We start from the raw sequence: 14,547 nt of genomic DNA, 5'->3' as shown, positions 1-14,547 counted from the left end.
TAAACTTTGAACCCTGAACACTATCTCAGCAATCCTTGTTCTCCTGACAAGCAGTCAACAAAGTAAACAAGTCCTTTGAAGCTACAGCAATACCCTCTGAATTATTATTAGACACTGTACTGTTATTTGGTGGGCATATTAAACAGGTCTCCCCACCTCCCTTTGACCACTGAATTTGTTTGTTTGTTTGTTTGCTTAACGCCCAGCCGACCACGAAGGGCCATATCAGGGCGGTGCTGCTTTGACATATCACGTGCGCCACACACAAGACAGAAGTCGCAGCACAGGCTTCATGTCTCACCCAGTCACATTATTCTGACACCGGACCAACCAGACCTAGCACTAACCCCATAATGCCAGACGCCAGGCGGAGCAGCCACTAGATTGCCAATTTTAAAGTCTTAGGTATGACCCGGCCGGGGTTCGAACCCATGACCTCCCGATCACGGGACGGACGCCTTACCACTAGGCCAACCGTGCCGGTGACCACTGAATGCTTTGACAAGATTTGATTGCTTGGTGCAACAGTGACTGTTTCTGTGAAAACCAAGATTTAGAATAGCAGCTCAAAAACACAAGCTTGGCGAGTATGGGCAGTTTAGTCAGTTCCCCAGACCTGGGAACCCCTGTTTTGCACTTTGAGTATTCTAAAACAAACTTGGTGTATTTTCAAAAAAATGAGCGTACTCCACACAGCATTTGCACATCCATGATTAAAATATGCCTCATGCGCGTCCGTCACACCGTTAATTAAGTTTACCTACACATTTAAAACAAATGCTCTTTTCAATTTTGCTGACAAAAACTGTACCGTATTTGAGGGACTACAAGCCGCGACTTTAAAAAAAAAAATCGCATTGCGGCTTATAAAAAGATGCGGCTAAAACGTTACCTAAACTTGAATAGCATTCACCTAATGGAAGTCGCCGCGGATTTTCATTTCGCTCGATTAGCAATTACCGGTACTTTATTGGCTCTCTACTCAAGGTTCGGCGCTTTTCTCTTTCTTTCGCGAATCTTCGTTTGTCAACAAGTCGTCGTGACAAGCATACAGAGAAACACCGGATGTATCAGGATCTCGCCCGCGCGAGATTTCATTTTTTTGTGTCTCACGATAGTTGGAGGAGCGAGAGCCGCCATGTTGTGTTTTTTTTGTCTGCAAAAGTCGTAAATCATCACAAAAAGGCTTATTCCGGGCTGGACTACATGTGTGTGTTGGTTACAAATTGTGTGTGTGATAATTTTCTTCAAACTTTTTCACTTTTCTTCTTTGTTTCACTTGTTTATTCTCGGAGCCGATTTCGCCAAATACCGTACTTTCGTTTGCCTGGTTGTTTTGATTGATTGACACGATCCGATTATATTTTTTCTTGACGGCGGCTAATATAGTGACGTAATCATGTGCCAAAATACTGGATCGACTTCAGGATGGGCTTGTGAAGAAAAGTAGTTTAGGAATTTTTCTCGTCGTATTTTTTTACCACTGACCATACTGAGCGTATTCTCGACAATCATGCGGACAAAATACGGCGAAATCGTATGGGTTCCCAGGTCTGGTTCCCCTTGGACACACACCTCACAAATGTTGTAGTCCTCTGACTCCAAACACTGACAGAGGTGGGGCAGGAGCTCGGGCCAGTTGCGCAGCTCTCCCTTGGCCACGATGGTGGTGACCAGGATGCCAATGGTGGCGCGGATCAGAGGGGACTGGTCTCCAATGTTGTTCAAACATTCCTGCTTGATGAAGTTGGTCACCTCCGGGGGGAACTTCTCAAAGTGTGCCCGCACATTGTTCTTCAAGATCAGCCCACTGAGGGAGCGAGTAGGGTCATCTGGAATGGTCAGACACAAAGGCTCTTTAAAGACAAATCATGATACAAAAGGTTATGGGAACTTCACACCACCTGATAAAGTATCTAACTTCACACCACCTGAAAATGTGCATCTCACTGCTAGTGTAATATTCAAATATTCCATTAAATACAACCGTTTTTGTGAAGTGTAAAGTACATGCAAGATAGCACATAAAATACAGATGAATGTAATTTAGGTCCAACTCCTGAATCAATAAATGTGTACACAACTTAAAAAACTTACCTTCAGTTTTGAGCTTCGTGAGAACAAAAATAAGGTAGTTGTTGAAGTCGGGGTATCTGTTGAGTTCTTCAAGGCGCTGAAAAATAAAAGCACAAACAAATGTTAATAAATGAAAAGCAACTTGAACATAAACTTGCTGTTTTAATTAGTCTGATGCCAAATAAGGAGCTCTGAGTATGCCTTTCACTAGTTTCAGTCTCAACAAGAAATACTAATTTAGAGGGCCCCAAGGGGGGTATCATCACGATCACGGGAAGGAAAATTTTAGCTTTCACGATCACAGTTACCTCGATTTTTGTTTTCACGATCACAAACACCTTGACGAATAGAGGATCATAGAGTGATACAGCTGTGAAAAATGTACGTTGAAAATAAAATGCTTTGCAATAATGCCCATCACGATCACGAAAACAAATGACGATCACGAGACTTGATTTTTTTGTCATCACGGATCACGGGCAAAGTCCCATCACGATCACAGAAATGGAAATTTCGGCAATCACGGTCACGGAAATGTCAAAAAACGCCAATCACGATCACGACTTTAAACCCTTTGGGGCCCTCAATTTAGAATTACTACCCTTTTTACTATCAAAATTGTATACTGCGTGCAGATGCCTCTTGGACTAGTAACAGACTCTTTGAATTCAGTTATTCAATAATATGCAAGAAACTTAAAACAGATACACAAGCAAATCAGTCTAGCTTACATTTGAACAAAGCAACATCAAGTGAAGTGCCACCATTTTCCAATGTTGGTCCAGTAAATTTAACTTTTAATAATCCCGAATCTAAGCAGAATCAAAGCAGTGTGCCTTTAGTTTGATTGAAAATAGGCTGGAATTCTACTACCATAGGTGCCAAACTCTATGCTCCTGTGGAATTTCTTCCATTTTTTCTTCTGAATTGCTCTTGTATCTCTACACGCAACACATAGTCATAGTGACATACTTTCTGCATATTTTGTCCTGCTCGTTTTATATCCGAAAAAGAATAAACTAAATGCTTAAACCTTCGTGTTACCTTGTAGCTTTACTTTCAAATAACAGTAGTAATCATGAAAACCGGGAAAATTCTGGCGCTCAAGCAAGTAAATCACTCAATCACTGAATCAATCTTTAAATTTTCACCGCGTCTGCTGGAATTGTAACCGTCTTCCAGAGATCAACCAACGATGGCTGTCGACAACTAAAGTAGCTTGACATTTTCCACCAACGCAAATAAACACAAAAAATCAGTAACTACTGTCGAAAACAGGTACACAAGAATAATGATTTTCGAAACGCACATCTAAATTCTAATGATCTTTTCGGAAACGAATTAACATGGCACGTGGGTTACACAGCCGTTTTGCGCCTAATTATTCAGCAAACACTCAGACAGTACACACCGATCGAAGCCTAACTAATGGTGATTTAACAAACGTGAACATACCTGCTGTACAGCCCTCTGTGTAGCTGTATCCGGAGATTGGGATTCTTTTAACAATTGTAATATTTGCCTCAGCCCAGTCTCCTCCGGTTGCCACGCCATTTTGGATTGGAATGAATTTCTTACTACTGCGTAGTAATTATCATGAGATAATTTCGCCAACGTATTAAACATTACACTACGAGTAGAAATAATAGGAAAAGATATCTTCGTGGACAAAAGCTAGTATATCATTACTTGATTTTATCTAAAAGATATTCGATGCATTTGTTGCCAAAAAATAGCGATCGGTGTAAAGAACTACTTTGTTAAAAAGGGGTGCTTTGGCTACTGAATATATTTTCATGCATTATCTCCCTTGCTGCAATTTTGACTGGGTCCGTGTGCAAAAAAGTAGGACGTTACATTACGTAATACCAGAGACATAGATAGATGTATGTATGTCTCTGGTAATACGTATAAATTTATTTTCAATCAACTGAAATCTTGCTCTGCCTCCCTCTCCACCCCGCTTAACCTTCCCCTTCTTAACTTCTATTTACTTCAACAATAAACAAGTCGCGTAAGGCGAAAATACAACATTTAGTCAAGTAGCTGTCGAACTCACAGAATGAAAGGGAACGCAATGCAATTTTTCAGCAAGACCGTACTATACTCGTAGCATCGTCAGTCCACCGCTCATGGCAAAGGCAGTGGAATTGACAAGAAGAGCGGGGTATTCGTTGCGCTGAGAAGGATAGCACGCTTTTCTGTACCTCTCTTCGTTTTAACTTTCTGAGCGTGTTTTTAATCCAAACATATCATATCTATATATATTTGGAATCAGGAACCGACAAGGAATAAGATGAAAGTGTTTTTAAATTGATTTCGAAAAATAATTTTGATAATAATTTTTATATATTTAATTTTCAGAGCTTGTTTTTAATCCGAATATAACATATTTATATGTTTTTGGAATCAGCAAATGATGGAGAATAAGATAAACGTAAATTTGGATCGTTTTATAAATTGTTATTTTTTTTACAATTTTCAGATTTTTAATGACCAAAGTCATTAATTAATTTTCAAGCCACCAAGCTGAAATGCAATACCGAAGTCCGGGCTTCGTCGAAGATTACTTGACCAAAATTTCAACCAATTTGGTTGAAAAATGAGGGCGTGACAGTGCCGCCTCAACTTTCACGAAAAGCCGGATATGACGTCATCAAAGACATTTATCAAAAAAATGAAAAAAACGTTCGGGGATTTCATACCCAGGAACTCTCATGTCAAATTTCATAAAGATCGGTCCAGTAGTTTAGTCTGAATCGCTCTACACACACACACACACACACGCACACACACACACGCACATACACCACGACCCTCGTTTCGATTCCCCCTCGATGTTAAAATATTTAGTCAAAACTTGACTAAATATAACAAGTCGCGTAAGGCGAAAATACAATATTTAGTCAAGTAGCTGTCGAACTCACAGAATGAAACTGAACGCAACGCAACGCAGCAAGACCGTATACTCGTAGCATCGTCACTCCACCGCCCGTGGCAAAGGCAGTGCACGTGGAATTGACAAGAAGAGCGGGGTATTCGTTGCGCTGAGAAGGATAGCACGCTTTTCTGTACCTCTCTTTGTTTTAACTTTCTGAGCGTGTTTTTAATCCAAACATATCATATCTATATATTTTTGGAATCAGGAACGGACAAGGAATAAGATGAAAGTGTTTTTAAATTGATTTCGAAAAAAAAAATTTGATAATAATTTTTATATATTTAATTTTCAGAGCTTGTTTTTAATCCGAATATAACATATTTATATGTTTTTGGAATCAGCAAATGATGGAGAATAAGATAAACGTAAATTTGGATCGTTTTATAAATTTTTACTTTTTTTTACAATTTTCAGATTTTTAATGACCAAAGTCATTAATTAATTTTTAAGCCACCAAGCTGAAATGCAATACCGAACCCCGGGCTTCGTTGAAGAGTACTTGACCAAAATTTCAACCAATTTGGTTGAAAAATGAGGGCGTGACAGTGCCGCCTCAACTTTCACGAAAAGCCGGATATGACGTCATCAAAGACATTTATCAAAAAAATGAAAAAAACGTTCGGGGATTTCATACCCAGGAACTCTCATGTCAAATTTCATAAAGATCAGTCCAGTAGTTTAGTCTGAATCGCTCTACACACACACACACACGCACGCACGCACGCACGCACACACATACGCACATACACCACGACCCTCGTTTCGATTCCCCCTCGATGTTAAAATATTTAGTCAAAACTTGACTAAATATAAAAAGGGTTCCGAGGCTAAGCCTGGTTTTGCCAAATCAGTCACCGAGTCGCCAAAACTGACTGAGAAAAAAAATGGAGAAAAAAAGTCGAGTAAAGTGAAAAGAATATATTTAGTTAATCTAAATCAGTCACCGAGTCGCCAAAACTGACTGAGAAAAAAAATGGAGAAAAAAAGTCGAGTAAAGTGAAAAGAATATATTTAGTTAATCTGTCGAACTCACAGAATGAAACTCAGGGCCGGACCCAGGGGGGGGTTCCAGGGGTTCCGGAACCCCACCCCTGGAAAAAGCATGTACCTTGCTTTGACTTTTACTAGTTTTAGCACCAAAACAATGCTGCTCTTCACCCTCAAAACAAGGCCCAGAATGCACCAGATTGCACAGATTTTAACCGTTTTTCAAAAATTTTCCGGGGGAGCATGCCCCCGGACCCCCCTAGTTCGCGCGCCTGCTTTGCAGGCGCGCGCTTGTGGCTTCGCCACTTCGCTGATTTGCCCCCCCCCAAAAAGGAGGACCCCCCCCCCCCCCCCCCCTTACAACTCATTTGGTCCGGCCCTGAAACTGTACGCATTGCATTTTTTTCACCATATGCCAAGGGCCGCACCCGCGTCGGCGGCCGAAGTTGAAGCGGCTGACAAGTGTCGCCGAATCAACTGAGACGGTTTCAGTCACTGACAAGTTTTTCAGTAATAGGTTTCAGTTTGGGCCCAGGGGGCTAAGAAACCACACAGCAACGAAGTTAATCCAGTATTAACACCGATGAATGCAGACCGTAGGCCTACTACTAATCACAACTGAATCGAGTCATTGCAATTGTGACAAGTGACGTACCACAGAGTCACGCGGCAAAATCAGTCCATGCAAAATACCTTTCAATTCTGAATTAACGAATCAAACTCAGTAACTGAATGAATAAAACAAACTGAGCCAATCGTTTCAATTTACCCACTGCTTTGATATTCATTAAATTATAATATAACCGTCGCCATAATTTCCTAACAAAATCAGTCTTCCGGCGTTTCATATTATTATACGGTAGTTCTTTCATCTGAACAGTTAACAAAAATAATGAAATTCATCGCCTATTTCCACGCAATTACAAAGCCCACACACTCTATTCAGTTCTCTTAAAACATGCAAAAAATCACTCTTGATGTATTGGGAGTTATTGATTACTTAATCTAAAAAAAAAAAAATTAAATCCATCTTAATTCATTGCCCTGGCAAACAAACTGAATATTTTCTTAAAACATAACTCGTGTTTGAATAAACGGTAATTACAACAAACACTGTTTGCACCAAGTTGTTGTCTTCTTTCGTGCAAAGGCTGAGGCTGCCCGCAAAGCGTGCGGAACTGCGATCTGCGTGTTCAGTGGTCACTTGAAGCGACAGCCGGTGTAGCACGATTTAATCTTTCAGTTTAGCTTCCTGAGCTTGTTTTTAATCCAAACATAACATAATGTATATATATTTTGTTGGATTCAGAAGAAGATAAAAAATACAATGCAATCATTTTAAAATTCATTTTGCAATGAAATTGATTGAAATTTTGGCCAAGCAATCTTCGACAAAAGCCGGACTTTGGTTTTGCATTTCAGCTTGAAGGCTTAAAAATTAATTGATGACTTTAATCATTAAAAATCTAAACTTTTTTTATACAACGATCCAAAAACAATTTCATCTTATTCTTCATCATTTTCTGATTCCAAAAACATATAAATATGTTATATTCGGATTAAAAACAAGCTCTGGAAATTAAACATAATAAGGTGTCAAGATGGCGGATGAGTAGGGACGTCTGTTGTTTGCTCTCGCAAGAAAATGTGAATTGTGTTGAGTTGCAGTGCAATGTGGTGTTGTGTTGGCGTGTGGTAGGCATGTGAAGGTGTCTGGACTATGCTTTTTCATATGTGTGCTGTCTGCGTTGCCAGGTTGGTGTGATAATGGCCATTCTTTGGTATTAACGGTGTGTTTTACCTTCATATCGGACTGTGTTATCGGCATCGTATTCGTATTCGTGTTGAACATGCATTGCACGTGCTAGTGTTTATGACGCTTGAGACACACCCTTGCGTTGCGCTGTTATTTGTGGCACAGGCGCAGGGAAAAAGTATTTTGAAGTTGTAGGTCTACATTGAGTGATACTTGTTGAACCGGACTTTACCAAGCTGTCAATGTCGAAGCGGCTTGCTTCGCCCCTTCAAGACCCCGAGAAGCGAGTCTGTCCCAGTGATAGCTTCAGTGATCCGGACCCTGACGAGACGATCATCACCGGCACCCCCGACATGGCGTCCAGCACACCCAATCCCAAGGGCAAGGCCAATCAGGAGGAGCAGCGGCTGAAGGAGAAGCTCCAGACCTTCCTGAGCGATCCAGACCTCGTGAAGGCCCTCTCGACAGCAGTTGCAGCACAGGTGATCAGCGAGTTCCGCAAGGAGTTAGGCGAGCTGAAGGCGGAGGTGGCGCACTACAGGGGTGAGCTGGAGAAGCGGGACGACGAGATCGACCAGCTTCGGGACAAGGTTGACGACCTCGAGCAATACAGCAGGAGGAACTGTATCCGCATCAACAATGTCCCGGAGCTGGACGGCGAGGATACTGATAGCGTCATCAAGGCTGTCGGCAAGGCGGTAGGCGTCGAGCTCACCGACGCCATGCTCGACAGGAGTCACCGAGTTGGGAGGAGACCGGGACCAGGTGACACTTACAGCAGAGCCATTATTTGTAAGTTCGCCTCCTACAGGTTCAAGTCAGCTCTGATGAGGAGCAAGAAAACCTTAGCCAAGACCGATGCTAAGAAGATCCTCCCCGACCGCGCATGGGCTGCAGCTAGGACGCCGACCCAAGTCTTCATCAACGACGATCTAACTCAGGTGCGTTCTGAGCTTGCTGCCAAGGCAAGAAAGTTGAAGAAAGACAAGAAATTCGAGGAGACGTGGGTACGGGATGGGACAATTTTTGTGAAGCGCGGTAGTGCAGTCACCAGAGTGACCACCATGCGCAACCTGCTCGCTTTGATATAGGCAACCTAGATGCATTGTCTCAAGTTTCCTCACATAGTGCGATGTATTGTTTAGAATATGTATAGTGACTAAACGAGTATCCACAATATAGCCTATATACAATATATATATAATATACAACATGCAGTATTGCATATTAAATATTCTGCGCTTCTATGTACTATGTACTACACACTATGTTGATGATGGTTTCATGAGTATAGTTAAGCCATGGTATGCACATCTTATGATAAGTTTAAACATTTATAAAACATGCAGTGAAAAACAAACAAACATCCTGCGCCACTTTGTACTCTTTTGATAATGGCTCAATGTGTACAATTGAGTTGTGGTATGCACACAATAGCGTACCATAAAAAATACTATGTCATATATCTCAAGTACATTGTACCTGATTCGATGATAAAAACAAAATGATGATAAAATCATGTACCTATGAACATGTACCCGTTGCACCCGTTGTGTCAAACAACTTTGCCTTTGCTCATTCGGCGCCTCGTTTCCTTTTGCCACCAGCTATTTGTGCACGTTTTCGCACGAGGACTGTTCACGTATTTTCACGTGTCTTTTAAGCTGGTCTGCGTGTCTCTTCAGGTGTGCCACGCCTGCCCTAGTTTGTGCACGTATTAAAAGACCACAGGCCAAACGACACAATTTAATGCGGTCAGCATTTTACCCTTTGTCTTGCATGTGAACATTAAATGTTGTTCAAGAGAGCAAGTGGCAGTACTTTCTCTTCTATTATCTCTGGTTGTTTTAGTTATTTTTTTAGTTATTTTTGAAATAGTTACCTTTGATTGATACCTTAGTTTACCCTATATTTTACATTAACACGCGAGACTGCGTGTCTAAATATTTTGTTTTCGATTGTTTTTGATTGTTGACTTTAACTGTCGACGTTGTTGATTGTGTGTCTGTTTGATTGTTGTCCACAATGACTTTATGCCTGATGCAAAAGGATGGGGCGCACGTGTCGGGGAGATTGTCTCACACCCTTGGCTCTGCCTTGTTTGATTTTCTGCAACGAGCTGTGACCTAGATGGGTGGGTGTAGTCTGTCTCAATACAGAGCCAGTGTGGGAAGTTATCTCCCTGTTGCGTCAGCGCTATCTGTGTATAAACTATCTTTTCTTAACAAGGGAAATATCCAGTCGCTTATGATTATTCTCGTTCGTGGTAGTGCTGGCTTGTCTCTTGCGTTGTTTTTGTTTTTATTTCCTGCCCGGAAGCTTACTCGTAACGACCCAATGTGTTGTTACGACATTGCTGTGAACTTTGCTGGTTCGATGTGGAAATATGCCACCTCACTCATTTTTTGTGCTGATTCTGTGAATTTTACATCTCAAACCATATCTATTGCAATTTGCTTATTGTTGTTTATGTGTGGTGATATCCATCCTAATCCTGGACCAAGCACAACCCGAGGGGATGGGATCTCTATTGTTCATGTAAACACTCGCAGTCTTCAATATAAGACACCGTTCCTTGAGGCCGAATTGGGGAAGTTTGATATAATAACTGTATCTGAGACCTGGCTGTCGGACAAAGTTGACCAAGACTGCATCTGCTTAAAAGGTTACCACCCTCCAGTTAGACGTGATAGGCCCGGGGATTCCCACGGCGGCGTAGCCGTTTATGTAAATAGTAATTTGATTTGCAAACCGAGGATCGACTTGTGTATACCTGATTTGGAAGCGATCTGGATTGAGACTAAGTTGGGTCAAGATACTCTTCTCGTTGGTGTGTTTTATAGACCACCGAGTGCAACCGTCGACCATTGGCTTCTTATCAACGATTCCGTTCAACTTGCCATGAATACCCCACATAAGTTTATTATCTTTGGTGATCTCAACGCTGATTGTACTGTTAACCCCCCGTTTCATCTGCGGGAATTAATGAACACAAACAGTTTATCTCAGTTGATATCAGAACCCACTCGAATAACCGATACCTCGTCAACTATAATTGATCTGGTATTAACTCCGTGTCCTAACTTGGTAAAAAGAGTTGGTGTTCTACCACCTGTATGCAGTGACCACTCGTGTCCTTTTGTATATTTGAATTATGACTTACCGTCGGGTGGTTCATTCAAACGAACACTATATAATTATTCCAAAATCGATGTTGACAAGTTGTTGCAAGATATGGAAAGTGTAGATTGGAATAATATAGTCAATTTAGAATCCATTGATGACGCCGCTGAAATGTTTTCCGATAAGTTAATGATGATAGCTAAAGAATGTATGCCTGTAAAGGTAGTGACAATGAACGGACACGATGCTGTATGGATCACCGAGGAAATCAAAAAGTTGATTAGGAAAAAGCAATATATTCACGCATTAGCCAAACGTCTGGATACTGTATGGTGCTGGTCTCTTTTCCGACGGTTGAGAAATAATTTGACTGATGTTATAAGAAAAAGGAAAGAAGAGCACATTAGGGAACTAGAAAATAGAATATTGTCACCTCATAATTTTGGCAATAAAGACTGGTGGAAGGTAGTCAACTCTTTTTTGAAAAAGAAAGGAATGAGTACAAATGAGATTCCGCCGATTGAAAGCAATGGAATTGTGTATTACTCTGCAGAGGACAAAGCCGAGATTTTTAATGAAGCATTTCTACGACAGTCGCATATACAAGGTCATGATGATGACGTTCCACCAGTTGAAGAAGAGCCCATCTCCATTAGTCCTCTCGTGATAACTACCGAAATGGTGTACGCTGTTCTAAACAACCTCGATGTTAGGAAAGCAGTAGGTCCTGATTTGGTTCACAATAAACTTCTTAAACTTGCTGCTTGTATTATTTCAAATCCGCTTGCAACCCTTTTCCAGAGATCGTTGGCTGAGGGAAAGTTTCCGAAAATTTGGAAAGTAGCTCATGTGAATCCCATTTATAAGAAAGGTGAAAAAGAACACTGCAGTAACTATCGTCCGATCTCATTACTCAGTTGCATTGGAAAAGTATTGGAAAAATGTGTTCAAGCCCATGTTTTTCGATATCTCACAGAGAATGATTTATTAACGGTTTCTCAGTCAGGGTTTATTCCTGGTGATTCAACTAGCTTTCAGTTGTTGAGTATGTATGACGATTTTTGTCAATCCTTAGATAAGCAGTTGACGACTCAGGCTGTTTTCTGTGATATATCAAAAGCCTTCGACAGAGTGTGGCACAAGGGTTTGTTGCATAAATTATATGCTATAGGCATAAGAGGTGTTTTATTAAAATGGTTTGAAGATTATTTGACAGGCAGGTTACAAGCCGTTGTTATCCAAGGCAGGAAATCGACATACGGACGTGTTTGTTCAGGTGTTCCCCAAGGTTCTGTTCTGGGGCCCTTGTTGTTCCTTGTGTACATTAACGATATTGTCATTAATATCGAATCTGTCATTAAACTTTTTGCTGATGATACCAGTTTGTATTTATCTCTAAATGATGCAAACACGCGGACACAGATCTTAAATGCAGACTTAGCCAAAATTGCACACTGGGCGGAAAAATGGAAAGTTAATTTCAATAATTTAAAAACAGATTTGATGACCTTTTCTGGAAATAGAATGCCTGAAACCCTTCCTCTTGTATTTGATGGAACAGTTCTGAGAGAAAACCACGTTCACAAACATCTTGGTGTACTGATTCAGAGCGACTGCAAATGGGAATCACATGTTCAGTCAATTATATCTAAAGTACGTGTTCTTCTCTCATGTTTTCGGTCCTATAAGTATCGCCTTAGCCGAAAGGCACTTGAACTTATGTATAAATCTTTTATTATTCCCCATTTTGATTTTTCTGACGTCATTTGGGATAACTGTTCTGACAGATTAGCTACTTTATTAGAAAACTTGCATCTTGATGCCATAAGAACCATTATAGGTGCAGTTCGTGGCACGAGTCACCAAAAATTGTACGATGAATCAGGATTTACAACACTGAAGGAGAGGCGAAAAAGACACAAATTGATTTTGTATTTCAAATTAGTTAATGCACGCGTGCCACCATACTTACTAGAACGTCTGCCTCCTCTCGTTGCTTCTGTGAACCCTTACCATAGACGAAGACCACTTGACAGACAGACTCCCCACTCTCGAACTGAATTGTATAAAAAGTCATTTTTTCTGTCTTCGACTTCCCTGTGGAATGAGCTTCCAGATACTGTAAAACAACTTGATTCTATTGGGTTATTTAAAAAACGTATTAGTTCTGATGATTCTGTTGTTCCCTCGTATCTATACACATCTGATCGAAAATCAGAAATTATCCATTGCAGACTGAGATTGAGGATCAGCAATCTAAATAGTGATCTATTTGACAGACATTTAATTCCCGACCCGTCATGCACTTGTGGTTATCCTGTTGAAAATGCGGAGCACTATATTTTTCATTGCCCCTTATCTCTTCAAATACGTGAAGTCACCTTGTCAACACTGCCCAACTATGATTTGCTAACCGCTGGTGATTTTCTGTATGGCAATAGAGACAAGTCAGACAGCGAAAATGCATTGATATTTGACCAGTTATTCAGGTTTATCTTATTAAGCAAACGTTTTGAATAATGAATGCATTTATCTCATCCACCATGTGCAGTACTGTTTACATTTCTTTGTTCTGGTAGTATTCTATTTTCAACCATGTGGAAGTCATTGTATGCGTGTGTGTGCGAGTGAGTGTGCGAGCGCGTGTGAGTACTGTTGTTAGTTTAGCATTGGTTTTTTTGTTTGTTGTTTTTTGTTGGTTTTGCCTTTTCACTTTTATTGTTACATGTTTGTCTACCATAATTTACCATTATTATTTTGACATTATTTCAAATTTGTTATATTAAAATCGTCCGCCAAATTTCATTTGCTTTTAAGAGTACGCTCATAAGCTTAGCTTGTTGTGCTCCATGTTCCTTATTTCATGTATGCGGTAATAGTACCAATGGAATTTACTGAATAAACTTGTTTAAACCAAACATAATAAAATTATGATTACAATAAAATCTTATTCCTTGTCGGTTCCTGATTCCAAAACCATATAGATATGACATGTTTGGATTAAAAACAAGCTCAGAAAGGTAAAAAGAATAGAGATATAGAAAAGCGTGCTATCCTGCCAACCACTACCGCGCTATTCTGGAATGTCAATGTCACTGTCTTCGCCATGAGCGGTGGACTGACGATGCTACGAGTTTTTGGTCTTGCGGAAAAAATGCAGTGCGTTCAGTTTCATTCTGTGAGTTCGACAGCTTGATTAAATGTTGTATTTTCGCCTTACGCAAAGAGCATAATTGTAAAGTTATGATGTTGCGCTATATAAATGCTCATTTATTATTATTATTTATTATTACGCGACTTGTTACATTTAGTCAAGTTTTGACTAAATGTTTTAACATAGAGGGGGAATCGAGACGAGGGTCATGGTGTATGTGTGTATGTGTGTGTGTGTGTATGTGTGTGTGTGTGTGTGTGTGTGCGTGTGTGTGTGTAGAGCGATTCAGACTAAACTACTGGACCGATCTTTATAAAATTTGACATGAGAGTTCCTGGGTATGATATCCCCGGACGTTTTTTTCATTTTTTTGATAAATGTCTTTGATGACGTCATATCCGGCTTTTTGTCAAACTTGAGGCGGCACTGTCACACCCTCATTTTTTAATCAAATTGATTGAAATTTTGGCCAAGCAATCTTCGACGAAGGCCGGACTTCGGTATAGCATT

At 40.4% G+C, this 14,547-nt stretch overlaps 1 protein-coding gene across 2 annotated transcripts in view; it reads right to left on the bottom strand.

The window, feature by feature from the left end:
* Positions 1–3,647, bottom strand: part of LOC138966707 (transportin-1-like) — a 36,988-nt gene extending 33,341 nt beyond the window's left edge. For both annotated transcript variants that reach the window (XR_011455744.1, XM_070339018.1), the window contains exons 1-3: positions 3,532–3,647; positions 2,098–2,173; positions 1,576–1,832 (exon numbers count right to left, since the gene is read on the bottom strand). Coding sequence is in view for 1 of the 2 variants with exons in the window: in XM_070339018.1 (XP_070195119.1) it covers positions 1,576–1,832; positions 2,098–2,173; positions 3,532–3,630 (432 nt within the window). In the remaining variant the exon portion in view is untranslated. The remainder of the gene's footprint in view (positions 1–1,575; positions 1,833–2,097; positions 2,174–3,531) is intronic.
* Positions 3,648–14,547: the final 10,900 nt, after the last annotated feature.

This window comes from Littorina saxatilis, linkage group LG5 (genome assembly GCF_037325665.1).
Source record: "Littorina saxatilis isolate snail1 linkage group LG5, US_GU_Lsax_2.0, whole genome shotgun sequence".
In the NCBI taxonomy this organism is placed as follows: Eukaryota; Metazoa; Mollusca; class Gastropoda; order Littorinimorpha; family Littorinidae; genus Littorina; species Littorina saxatilis.
The sequence above is the reverse complement of the archived record's forward strand: the minus strand, read 5'-3'. Positions and strand labels throughout refer to the sequence as shown.